Source organism: Schistocerca nitens, chromosome 5, assembly GCF_023898315.1.
Source record: "Schistocerca nitens isolate TAMUIC-IGC-003100 chromosome 5, iqSchNite1.1, whole genome shotgun sequence".
NCBI classification, from domain to species: Eukaryota; Metazoa; Arthropoda; class Insecta; order Orthoptera; family Acrididae; genus Schistocerca; species Schistocerca nitens.
This window is the reverse complement of record NC_064618.1, coordinates 707760428-707774982: the sequence shown is the minus strand read 5'-3', so window position 1 is coordinate 707774982 and position 14555 is coordinate 707760428. Positions and strand designations below refer to the sequence as shown.

Genomic DNA, 14555 nt, shown 5'->3' with positions numbered 1-14555 from the left:
ATTGTGAGCATATTTTCAGAATAACAATTCTGCCACTGAGTGCATATATCCTTTAAATTCCTCTGCAGATATCTAGATTTGAAATAAACTTGAGAGAGTCATACTAAATATATTTGTAAAAATCTGTCATGTGTTATTTATTTGTTGCATAAACAATGGACTTGCATTTCTGAAAAGTTGTTGCTTCAGTCCTATTATGCTTTCTGTCTCTGCCACATAAGATATATCTTTTTGGTGGGGTTATTTTCCTGGAGTAAGACAATTTTTATCAGGCAGAAGATGACCTGCAGACACATGTTCAAAATTTGTAAAACTAAAATATCTTGTAGGTCTTGTTTTAAACAGTTACATACACTAACTGTCCCATACAATTGCCTTTTGCACATAAAAATAATTATAACGGATATAGACTAAGACAGCCTGTAGCTTAGCATAAAATATGCCAAGATTTAGAAATAGATATATCTATCCATATTTTATCATGTATATTTGAATAAATTGTATGTGGTAATATACAATATGTAACCCCATTTTCTCCTAATTTGTCAAAACCAACTGTAAAAGAGATTTTTAAATTACTCATGACATCAATTGGATTTAAATACTTAGAGTTGTATGAATAAATAAATAAAATACAAACTACATGAACAAGTCATACACAGAACAAAAACACTTAAATGAGTTTCTTTTTTAATACTGTTTCTTGAGGACAATATCATGGAAATGGAAGAGGATGTAGATGAAGATGAAATGGGAGGTATGATACTATGTGAAGAGTTTGACAGACCACTGAAAGACCTAAGTCGAAACAATGCCCCGGGAGTAGACAACATTCCATTAGAACTACTGATAGCTTTGGCAGAGCCAGCCCTGACAAAACTCTACCATCTGGTGAGCAAGATGTACGAGACAGGCGAAATACCCTCAGACTTCAAGAAGAATATAATAATTCCAATACTAAAGAAAGCAGATGTTGACAGGTGTAAAAATTACTGAACTATCAGTTCAATAAGCCACGGCTGCAAAATACTAACACAAATTCTTTACAGACGAATGGAAAAACTGGTAGAAGCCGAACTTGGGGAAGATCAGTTTGGGTTCCGTAGAAATGTTGGAACACATGAGGCAATACTGACCATACGACTTATCTTAGAAAATAGAGTAAGGAAAGGCAAACCTACACTTCTAGCATTTGTAGACTTACAGAAAGCTTTTGACAATGTTGACTGGACTACTCTCTTTCAAATTCTGAAGCTGGCAGGGATAAAATACAGGGAGCAAAAGGCTATTTACGATTTGACAAGAAACCAGATGGCAGTTATAAGAGTTGAGGGGCATGAAAGGGTAGCACTGGTTGGGAAGGGAGTGAGACAGGTTTGTAACCTCTCCCCAATGTTATTAAATCTGTATATTGAGCAAGCAGTAAAGGAAACAAAAGAAAAATTCAGAGTAGGAATTAAAATCCATGGAGAAGAAATAAAAATTTTGAGGTTTGCCGATGGCATTGTAATTTTGTTAGAGACAGCAAAGTACCTGGAAGAGCAGCTGAATGGAATGGACAGTGTCTTGAAAGGAGGATATAAGATGAACATCAACAAAAGCAAAACGAGGATAATGGAATGTAGTCAAATTAAATTGGGTGATTCGGAGAGTATTAGATTAGGGAATGAGAAGCTTAAAGTATAAATGAGTTTTGCTATTTGGGGAGCAAAATAACTGATGATGGTCGAAGTAGAGAGGATATGTAGACTGACAATGGCAAGGAAAGCGTTTCTGAAGAAGAGAAATGTGTTAAGATTGAGTATAGATTTAAGTGTCAGGAAGTCGTTTCTGAAAGTATTTGTATGGAGTGTAGCCATGTATGGAAGTGAAACGAGGATGATAAATAGTTTAGACAAGAAGAGAATCGAAGCTTTCGAAATGTGGTGCCACAGAAGAATGCTGAAGATTAGATGGGTAGATCACATAACTAATGAGGAAGTATTGAATAGAATAGGGGAGAAGAGAAATTTGTGGCACAAGTTGACTAGAAGAAGGGATCGGTTGGTAGGACATATTCTGAGGCATCAAGGGATTGGTTGCAGTAGGTACTGGGAGATGAAGAAGCTTGCACAGGATAGAGTAGCATGGAGAGCTGCATCAAACCAGTTTCTGGACTGAAGACCACAACAACAACACAACTGTTTCTTAAAATATCCACCAGTACACACTGACATTTGGGTAGAACAAAATGCAATTATCCTCAGTTTAGAAGTCATAATTTCCATCAGGATCACAAACTCATTCAACTCATTCTTGATCATTGCACTCAATGGTCCCTCCTTGAAGTAAAAATAATTTTGGTCACATAAATTGGCAAAATACAATCAGGATTTGTTTCTTGTATCTGAATAATAATTCATACACATTGGAAATGACAACATCAATCAAGGGTGTCCATACAATAGTTGTTAGGGGGGCCTCCATCTGGGGTATGGTATATTTTTAATATTTTGGAAGACAAATGGTGACTTGGAAGCAGCCATAAAAATTTTTCAGATCTAACCATGTTAAAAACCAGTGTAACACTGACTTTTGAACCATTTTATTGAAAGAAAAACAACTGAATACACTGTATTTTTCCTATCCCTGACAGAAAAGGGGGGGGGGAGGAGGGTGGTGAACTATCCTGCCCATAGGTTTGAGCATCCTTGGTGGCAACGTTGGAATATTACATTAGTTTTGAACGATTTGTTCTTTGAGTAGAGGGGAGGAGGGTGGTGAACTATCCTGCCAATAGGGTTGAGCATCCTTGGTGGCAAAGTTGGAATATTAAATAGTTTTGAACGATTTGTTCTTTGAGTAGTCAGATAGGGTCAGAAAAGAGAATACAGGACACAACTTCTTCAAGACTTTGATCTGATATCTGAATGTATATAATGATTCCATTATGGGAATGAGCCATCCTTATCAGAGCCAAAAAAGACTGTATGTTGAGCATCAACTGCCGAAATTCTAATTAAATAAGTAGTTCAAGATGCTGCTTTCAGTGGCTCAGCGAAGAACATATTCTCTAATGGCATGCCATGAGACTTTACTGCAGTCAGAGTAACTCACTGTCAGCCACAGCCAGATTTTTCTCGGCACTTCTTAGGGTAACTTAGATTTACGCCTTAAAATTTTCACCTTTATTTTAAAAAGTGCTGTTTGTATGATGATGATACACATCAGACCAAGTCAGTTGTCTTCCATTGCATATTTTTACAACTGAAGCAAGCACCCTTTTGTTTATCTTTCACTACTGAATGTAATGGTGATGAGATTAAGTCACTGGAGCTAGCTTTGAAAGAAATAAGATTAAAATTCTCTCTAATTATACTGATTTAGGTGTCACTGGCTTCTCTAAATCATTTCAAGAGTATAGGAAGATGGTTCCTTACGTTGTCAATAGAAATTTTCTTCCTCAATTTTTCTGGACACAAGTGAAATCAACAACAAATTTAATTTTAAGTTTTATAAGTCTACAGTCCAATTTATTGATAATATGGTCACAAGAACTATCTGTACTTCATGACTGGTTGGATACATGTTACCCTACACCATGATGTACCTGATATTTATAACAGTTCATATAATTATTTAACAAGCGATGGATTTTTTAAAATGAAAGTATTTTTTATGAATACTGCATTTGTTAAGTACCAGTTCAAATCAATCTTAATTACTTGTATGAACTCAGAATGTTTAGCCTTAATAATGGTTCTCATTTTATTCTGTGGTAAGCCATGTCACTATTAAATCACAAAGTGATAATTCAAGTCCTTTCCAGAATGACTTTTTCACTCTGCAGCAGAGTGTCTGGGTATGAAACTTCTTAGTAGATTAAAACTGTGTGCTGGACTGAGACTCACTGGCAAGTGCTCTGACAACTGAGCTACCCTAGCATGATACATGACCTGTCCTTACAGCTTTACTTCCACAGCACCTCCTCTTCTACCTATCAAACTTCACAAATGTGCAGTAGAGTGAAATATTCATTCTGGAAATAATCACCCTGAATGTGGCTGCTCCCTGTCTCTGCAATATCCTTTCTTGCAGAAGTGCTAGTCCTACAAGTTTCACAGGACTTCTATGGAATTTGGAAGATAGGAGACAAGCTATCAGCAGAAGTGAAGCTGTGAGGATAGGTTGTGACTCATGCTAGAATAGTTCAGTTGTTAGAGTATTTGGCTGTGAAAGGCAGGTTTGAGTCCCACTCCAGCACACTGTTTAACCTGCCAGGAAGTTTCATTCCAGTTTTTTGTTCCACTCACTTGACACTAGCAATGTTCAGTTCTTGCTTTAGTCCCATGATGAAATGCATTACCCTTGCTCACACTATTGTGGTCTCTTTTATCACAGTGCTGTTCCAGATCTTCGAAAATCACTTCTACACAAAACCAGTTGCGTGTGAGTTTTCGCACACCTGCTTACTTGATGTAGAATAGTTCTTTACTGTGAACCATATGGAACTCCCTTTACTGCCCAAGCACTACTGTGTATTGTTAAAAGTGGACTGTCAGACCTTTTCTGCCAAAAAATAATAGTAAAAATCAGGTATGGAAAAATTCCCTGAACTGAAAGTGTGCAAAAGACATTTGTCAGAAATCAAAATACAAAATTTTTCAAAAGACCTAGCAAACCAAAGCTGGGATGAAGTGTATAGAGAAACAAATGCAGATGTGAAATTCTCCAAATGTTCAACATTATTTAAACTGAACTTTGAAATGACAGTCCAAAAGTATCCACAACAGTATCAGTGTCTCATAAAAACAAATGGATAATAGCAGGTATTAATAAGTCCTCTCAAATCCTTAAGTACCTCAGTTACATGAAAAAATAGTCATAATGAGCCAGAGTTTTTACATTTTTATCTCAGGTACAAAAAGAGTAGTAGAAAGGTGCTGTATGCTGCAATAAAGCAGTTTAATGACAAAATAATACACAATGCAGAGAATAAAGCAAAGAAATTTGGAATGTCAAAAAAAAAAAAAAAAAAAAAAAAAAAAAAAAAAAAAAAAAAAAAAAAAAAAAAAGGAAACAGGGAGAGGAAAAACAAAGGCTTAACAACATAGTGATGACAGAGTAGGATAAAGTAATAAATAAGCCACATCACCTGGCTGACTACCAGGTGTACCGGTATGAAATGAGCGTTTATACATCTTGACCACCTTTCTGGCAATTTGTGGACACCACGCCAATAGAAATGTTCGTCTTGTGAAGCAAACCAATCAGACACCCAATTTTCGACTTCTTCGTAGGAATTGAAGTGTTCCTCAGCCAATGCGTGTCCCATTAATGAAAACAAATGGTAGTCGGAAGGGACCAAGTTTGATGAATACAGAGGGTGGGGTAGCAGCTCCCAGTCAAGTGTTTTGATTGTATCCTGAACCAGTTTTGCTTTGTGTGCAAGTGCATTGTCGTGTAAAAAATTACTTAGCCATGTCTTCTGGCCCATTCTGGTCTTTTTTTGACCAATACATAGTTCAAAGTGATCATGTGTTGTCTGTAGCGATTAGTATTCACAGTTTCACCGGGTTTTACAAGCTCTTGATACACCACACCTTTCTGATCCCACCAAACACAGAGCATTGTCTTCTTGCCGAATCGATCTGGTTTTGCGGTCGATGTTGATGGTTGTCCCGGATTAACCCATGATTTTTCCTGTTTAGGATTCTTAAAATAAATCCATTTTTTATCACCAGTAACAATTCGATGCAAAATTGATTTTCTTTCATGTCTTTGAAGCAAAATTTGACAAATGGTTTTTCGGTTTTCCATCTGTTTTTCATTCAATTCATGTGGCACCCATTTCCCACACTTTTGGATCTTTCCCGTAGCTTTCAAATGGTCAGAAATTGGTTATTGTGCAACATTTAGCATTGCTGCCATTTGCTTCTGACTCAAAGTATCATCTTCATCCAATATTGCTTGCAATTCGGCGTCTTTGAACTATTTTGGTGGTCTTCCACGTTCTTCATTTCTTACATCAAAATCATTATTTCTGAACTGTTGACACCATCTTTTGCATGTTGCTTCTGATAGAGCATGATCACCATATGCCTAGACAAGCATTCGATGTGACTCTGCAGCACTTTTTTTCAAATGAAAACAAAAAATTAATGCTTTCCGTAAATCATCACACTCTGGTGCAAAATTCGACATTGTTAACACGATGAAAACATATGATGTTGTTTGTTCCATGACTTGATGTATACTAAATAACTTTGACAGATGTCATAGCAACCAAACAAAAAAAATTAAGGCTCGTTCATAACAAATGTTCCCTATCGACACCACATTTGTATCTTAACGCTCATTTCATACCGGTACACGTGGTACGTGAATGGCCATTCTTCAGGTATGCTCAAAACAGAATTTTCTATCAAGGAATAAAACTATACAATAAATTGCCAAAGGAGATTAAATACGTTGCTAAAAGAAACTTATTTTAAAAAGCAGTTAAATAGTATCTGTTACGTAATACATTCTACATCTACATCTACATCTAAATGGTTATTCTGCAATTCACACTTAAGTGCCTGGCAGAGGGTTCATCAAACCATTTTCATTCTACTTCTCTACCATTCCACTCTTGAATGGCTTGTGGGAAAAAAGAACACCTAAATAGTTCCGTTCGAGCTCTGATTTCTCTTATTTTTTTATGATGATCACTTCTCCCTACATAAGTGGGTCTCAACAAAATATTTTCACATTCGCAAGAGAAAGTTGGTGATTGAAATTTCATAAATAGATCTCGCTGCAAAGAAAAACGCCTTTGTTTCAGTGACTGCCACCCCAACTTGCCTATCATATCAGACTGATACTCTCACCCCTATTGCGCGATAACACGAAACGGGCTGCCCTTCTTTGCACTTTTTCGATGTCCTCTGTCAATCCTACCTGGTGAGGATCCCGCACCGCGCAGCAATATTCCAGCAGAGGATGAACAAGTGTAATGTAGGCTGTCTCTTTAGTGGGTTTGTCGCATCTTCTAAATGTTCTGCCAACAAAGCGCAATCTTTGTTTTACCTTCGCCACAATATTATCTATGTGGTCTTTCCAATTTAAGTTGCTCATAATTGTAATTCCTAGGTATTTAGTCGAATTGACAGCCCTTAGATTTGTGTGATTTATCGTATACCCACGTGGATGATCTCACACTTTTCTTTGTACACATTCTGTACACTGAAGGATTATTTAGATAACACACGGCAGGGATTTGGTAAAATAAACACTAATAACTAATAATAGTGATAACATAACATACAACATTCGACATAACAATTTCACACTATACTTATTCCCTCCTTTTCCCTTCTCTGGAGGAACTTACTCTCAAATCTACACAATGTATAACACTAACACGTTATTCGCATTTTGAACGCAACATCTCATTCATTACAGAGATATGCTGTTTCAGTTTTTGGGGCTAGCAAACGGGGAACTGCAGTGTACAAAATGGTCCTGACATCAGCTGATAGTGTGCGTAGTCTTATGAAACAATGTGTGTATAGTGTGTGCCGTGTGTCCAGAGACTGGAAGTGAGAAATGAATGAACAATGTAGCATTAGCCTCTTTAATTCTAATAACTCATTTGTAAAACAGTACTGCACACTAAGGGGCAAACCGAATGCGGTAGCACTGTTTTAAACAGAGTGGCCTTGTATTTGGGACGGTGGAGGCTTCAGTCTACATCCACCCATCATTTCAGATGTCCCTATTATAAGGCTGTGGTTGACTACGTTCCCCACACTCATCTTACTATACCTGTATGTCTGTAAATGTCTGTATATGCGAATTACTTTATTTTTGTTATTCTTAAGTTGTAATACAAAGACATGCCAAATATCCTTGTAAAAGAGAGCTATGATGAATTAAACTAGTACTACTACTGCTGCTGCTGCTGCTGATGCTGCTGCTACTACTACTACTACTGCTAGGCAGTGTCCTGTTAAAAAGAAAATAGTGTGGACCCAGGCAAGTACATACATGAAATGAGAAAATATACATAACAAAAAGTGTATGTTCATCTGACAATGCAGTCTTACAGCTTCCTTCTTCATCTTTAGGAACATTTTTGCAAATTATGTTCTAGAGTTATTAAAAACGAATGAGTGATGAAAAGTCATATTCCATTAGATTATAACAGGGTACACAATGTGTGGAATTCCCAAGGGGCAGTCTCTCTCTCTCTCTCTCTCTCTCTCTCTCTCTCTCTCTCTCTCTCTCTCATACACACACACACACACACACACACACACACACACACACACACACACACAGAGAGAGAGAGAGAGAGAGAGAGAGAGAGAGAGATAGTGAGAGAGAGAGAGAGAGAGAGAGTAAACATGGGTGAAATTGTAATAGTAATACCTGTTCAAAGAAATTTCATTACAAGAAATTCAGTTTATATCAATGGACACACTAGCCACATTCAGCCTCAATAATCTGGTTTTTTTGATGAATGAAAATTAGTAATGGTACATAATTTACTGTTGATTATGTTTGTTTCATAAATTTGATGAGTATTATGTGGTTTTAAGAACTGCTACACGAATAAACTTATATATCAAATAAAAACCTGGTATATTATGTCCAAACTGTCCATAGTTAAAGTACCAGTTTCAAAACACTGTATAAAGGACACCACTGCTCAGAATGACATCAAATTGGAACAGCATACTATTGATGCAGGGGAAATATCATGAAAAAAATTGAGCAATAGATGGCACTGTAAGTTTCTTAATGTAAATGGGATCAGCTGTGAATGACAGATGAATTGCAATATGACAGCTATGGGTCCAGTCACACGTTACACATCTGTACTGTTCAGTGTGCATGACTGCACAAGTTTAGTAGTCAGTATTTGTCCGGAATTTTTAAAAGTATCTGTGGTTAAACCAGTGCATAATAAAGGAGATATAGCATCTCCAGATAACTATCGACCTATATCATTTATACCGATAACATAAAAAATAATAGAATACTGCATGCTTAAACAGATGAGTCAATATTTAATGGATAATTGTATACTTACCTCCTCACAGTATGGTTTCAGATCCAGCCTTTCTACAGTCAAAGCAGTTGAGAGGATGGTAGCAAAAATATACAACTGCTTTGAAAATAAATATTTTATCTGTGCAGCACTGCTGGATATCAGGAAAGCTTTTGATATGGTCTCCCATAACATTCTCATAAAGACTCTACCATTACAGAGTGAAAGAGAATGCTATGCCTATGCAGTCTTCCTTGGACAATAGAAAACAGTTAAGTTAAATAATGGAATATCAGAATGTCTTCCAGCTGTAAAGGATCTGTTCTTGGACCATTCCTTTTCATTATTTACATACATTTACATAACGTACCAACAGTTGTACCATGTGATGCAGTGCTATAAGCATACCACATAACACTCATCACATGTGGTACCAACTTTGAAAATGTGCAACACAGCATGGCAGTGGCAATGGAGTGATGTATTACATGGTTTGCAACAAATGTACTGCAGAAGAATGATAGTAAAACTGAAGGTATTGTACTGAGTCTGAATGCTCTCAGTCATGATAACAAAACAAGCAAACTGTCAGGATTTGAAAGAGATCAAAAGCTCAGATGGGATACTCATGCAGGGAAATTATGTGGCAGACTAGCATGTGTCATCTATCTGCTGTACAAGCTGAGGGGTAGTATCAGTAGAGAACTACTATTATATGCATATTTTGCATTCTTCAGTGCACTGGGCTTGCAAAGACTCATAACAGTTACAAATGTCTTGGTCCTGTCTACTTCAACAAATTATGTGAAAATGCCTATTCAGTGCTAGTGAGTAATTTCGAGATGGATGACAAGTAAAGTAATTTATTCTGCCCAAGAGTTCCTTGAGTGTTTGTCAAGTGATCCACATTTCTTATCAGAATGAACAATAAATTAACTACAAACTTTACAAATACGACACTGTGTAACTATTTTATTACTGTTTCATATACTTTTTGTTAATTATCTGTTTGATTACTCCATATCTTTTTCATTCACTTAACTATGTAGTTCATTTGTCTTGTAATCATTCTGTTAGGAAACTTTTTGCTGTTATTGGCATTTATTTACATATGTAGTGTATCCATCTTAGCTTATTTTCTTATAGCCAATGACATTTGCCCAAGTTTGTATTATTATTATTATTGTTGTTGTTGATGTTATTATTACTGTGTGAACTTTGATGACACCAATTGAATGTAAATACGCTCAAAGGTGAAATAAAACTTATGTATTTGTATTTGTAACAGTTATGGTAGTGTTAGTTAGGTAAGCTCATCCATCATGGCAAGGTCATACATCATTGGATGGAAAAAATTGGTTTTTAATATTTTTGTTCACATGGCCATCTTCCATTAATTGTTCTGAGGCCAAAAACTACATACAAAGCAAAATGACATCAGTTTTTAATTGCCCTGAGGTCAAAACCACAAAAAATCAAAATTCCGTCTGTCTGTAATTGTTGTGAGTCTGGTAAAAGACGAGGAAACAGCATGTTCTACAACAAATCTTAGTATCTCTGGGGTCACGTTCAGAATGCGTTGCACAATGTGTACCTTTAATTCAGCTACATACATAATTGGAGAACTGAACATAACATCTTTTAGATAACCTGACAGTCTGAAATCACAGGTGATCTGGGTGGTCAGTCTATAGGGAAATGATGACTGGTGTTACTAGCATTTATGAAACACCTGTGCTGCAGCTGCTGCACTGGCTGTGCAATGTGCGGAAGAGTGTCTTCTTGTATAAAAATGATCCTACCCACTCATCCACATTGTTGAAGGGTTGGAATGATGTTGGAGCACAAACGACTCTCACAGCATTTACCTGTGATCGTACACATAACAGGACCCACAGAACTTGTCTCCTCAAAAACATATGGCCCTACAATAAACGACGCCATCAACATGCACTGTACAGTCACATTTGCAGAATGAAGAGGTACCGGTTGATGTCTGGATTTTCCATTGACCATATTCTACAATTCTTCATATTGCCCTGTCCTTGGATATGGAAATGAGCTTCGTCTGTCCACGGAATGCTCCATGGCCATTCATTGTCAGCTTTCATATGAGAAAGAAATTCCGGATTGAATTTTTGTCTTGCTGACAGGTCCATGAATAAGGGTGATTTTGTGTGGATAGCAATGCAGGATGATTCATAGGACTGTACTCACATGCATGTCCTACATTCAAGCAGTTCCCTGTGCACTGCATGACTGCACACCACTGATCGACCCCTGAATTGCTGTGGCAACATCTTCAACTGATGTTTGATCAAATGCTTTCCTCCCTCTGCTACATTGCACTTGAAAAGAGCTTTTCTTTTGGAAATTTGTAACCATTTTCTCCAGACCCTTAGCAGACATTGGACCAATGCCTTCTTTAATACCCTTGAGTGTCCAGAACTTCTGCAGGGCTACTGGTGCACAGTCACCATTCTTGTAAATGAGCTTCACCAGCAGCTTGTGTCCGCTCCCGGTAGCTGAGTGGTTGGCACGACGGACTGTCAATCACAAGGGCCCGGGTTCAATTCCCGGCTGGGTCGGAGATTTTCTCTGCTCAGGGACTGGGTGTTGTGTTGTCCTAATCATCATAATCATTTCATCCCCATCGACGTGCAAGTCGCCAAAGTGGCATCAAATCGAAAGACTTGCACGAGGCGAGCGGTCTATCCGACGGGAGGCCCTCGTCACACGCTATTATTATTATTACCAGCAGCTTGTGATCTTTCATGGAGACAGCCATGCTGGGCATCTCGGATGTAAACTGGGGGACAGCAGTATGGCGCGCATCTGTTGGTGTGCATGTTCTGACACTTACGGTGCCATCGTTGGTCAAATTATCTTTTTTTTTTTTTTTTTCAATGACATTTCCTCCTATGCTGTTCAAATTTGACGTCATGCTCAGTAGTGGTTCTACAGGGCGTCCGGGAAGCAGGGACGAATATTAAGGTGCTATAGAACCTACAAAATTTATTGAAAATGTAATGACTTTTTACAAACACATTAAGTGGCTTCTCCCCATTATGTATGAAAATTTATATTCTCCATATGACCACCCAAGGACGCAAAGCAACGAGCAATGCATTCATTGAAGTTCTCGATGACGTGTTCACAAACATCTGCCGTCGCATGGTGTTTTGTTTGTGGTATGGTCGGGTACGCTTTTGATTTCTCAAAAAAAAAAAGACCGCATGATGTGGCAGGTTGCCATGCCCTGGTTGCCACAAAGAGGCAATTTTTTGAGAAAACTTTCCATTCAGCGGGGCAATTGTTTCACGGGGTGTGTGACATGTGGCATCATCTCGTTGAAACAAAAAATCGTCATTTTATGAATAAGAGGTAAAACCCAATCAGAAAGCATGTTTTGACAACGGTCGCCGTTCCCAGTGACGGTAGCTCCCTTGTCATTTTCATAAAAGTGTGGGCCGATCATTCCTCCTGCCCAGAACCTACGCACACACAGCTGTGCGTTGTGGATGCATCTCATCTTCCACAGTCACTCGCTGATTTTCGTCATCCTAAATTCTGCTTATTGACGTACCCACTGAGTGGAAGTGCATCTAAATTGGAAAAATTATTCTTGTTATGAAGTTCTCGTTCTCCTCTTGTAGAGCCAAGACACACTGAGAAAATCGATGTCTCTTTCCATGCCCTGCAGGCTTCAACTCTTGTGTAAGTTGAATCTTGTGCGCATGCATTTTCAGATCTTTTGAAAGGATTTCATGCAATTATTGAGCTCGTCAGCGAACCGGTTTTTTGGGGCTTACGGTCACATTGTGACGCACGACAGCAATGTTTTCATGTGTTCGAACAGAAAACGGTCGTTCTGTTTTCAGAACCCCGTGTTCTCAAACTTTCGGGTCAACTTCCGAACTAATGACTCGGTTGAAGCAGCATTACGTCCGAGTGTCTCATGCAATTCACGAACTGTTGACGTCGGATTTTCACTGTTTCTGTAACAACTTTTTATCGCTTGGATACGTTTCTCAGTTGTCAACAATGACGAAAATAAACATCAAACAACAATGCTCACCACACAAAAGCTATCAGGCAACTAATGGGAAGGATAGCAGATAACAAACATGAAAAAAAAAAACCACGGCTGCAAACCCTCATATGAAAAAATGGCATACAATTCAAATTCGTCCGTACTTCCCGGGCACTCGTTATTTCTACAGTATTTTGAAACTGGAACTTAAATTGTGGACACCCTGTACAAAAAAATGTAAAGCTGTTTGACAAAATTAACACTGTATTATTATTGAAGAATAATGTTTATGAACTCACCATCATTACACCATTTTCCTTTGTTGGCTGGATCTTGCCTAAAAGAAAACTTTTGCAAGTCTGCATAGGTTTCTGCCAGGAGTCCAATGACAAACAACCCCGTACCAGCGGAGTCAAGAGTTGTCATTGTTTTGGGAGAGTGTGGGATGGCATGCCGAGGTGCGTTGATAAAAATAACTGGCAGGCTAACAACGAACACCCAAACAGCCTAAGTGCAACAAGGAAACAAAACAATAAATTTCTGGCTTTCAACTTAAAAATACTACTTATCACTTTAAGATTATTATACTATGTACCATTACCCCGTAACAATCACTTTAAAATATTGACGACTACATGTTATTTAAGTGGAAACAAAATTTATGTTGCCAATGCTGAAATCTGTCACAAGATCTGCTTGCACTAATTCATATTGTTCTTGTTTCTGCTATGTCGTGATATAGGAACATATTAAAAAGTTAGCCATTGCATTATATTAACTTAGAAATGGGGCTGTTCAGCCGTAGGAACTGGATTGCTGTTAACATCTTTCATCTCATCAATGGTAAGAAGTAACTTATTATTAATGCCTAATTTGCTGAATAACGTATGCTACACTGAAATTAAAAGATAATGTCAATAATTGCAAAATGACTAAATGAAGTAAAATCTGGAAGGAAAATAGTATAAACTATGATACTTCATCATAAAGATACATCCAAATTTTACAAGCATCTACTATTAACCAGTTACCACTGATGTTATCATTAAATTCACATCAGTGACCATGAAACGAGTTGATGAGAGATCCACTGCCTCAGCTCAAAGCCCACATGTGAGTTGCAGTAACGTACTCAGAGCTCAGCAAAGTACTTCGAAGCATGCCACAAAGTTTAGAACTCTAATCCCCATCAGTGACTTCAAATAGCATTTCTTCGCAGTGATGTCCCTGAGAAGTCTCACATTACAGAGGATGGATTAATTCTGAAATTTGTCACTTCTTAAACCCTTTAACTACGACTGAATTCTGTGGAAGTCCACTGCAATCGAGCGTTACATACGGTGGACTGCTGTAGAAATCGGCTGGGAAACAGAAGTTCCCTTCGACGAACTGTTGTATCAGTTGGCGTTGAGATGGTCATTCTCTTCAGGATACCTCATTATGCTTGAGCTCAGAATATGTTCTAAGATTCTAATGTTCTAAGATTCTACAACAAATTGATGTCAA

The 14555-nt window shown here is 37.8% G+C and overlaps 1 protein-coding gene across 4 annotated transcripts in view; it reads right to left on the bottom strand.

The window, feature by feature from the left end:
* The window catches only part of LOC126259978 (uncharacterized), a 694543-nt gene that overhangs the window by 27443 nt on the left and 652545 nt on the right, over positions 1 to 14555 (bottom strand). For all 4 annotated transcript variants that reach the window (XM_049957109.1, XM_049957110.1, XM_049957107.1 and 1 more), the window contains exon 4: positions 13349 to 13556. In XM_049957109.1, coding sequence (XP_049813066.1) covers positions 13349 to 13556 — 208 coding nt within the window. The remainder of the gene's footprint in view (positions 1 to 13348; positions 13557 to 14555) is intronic.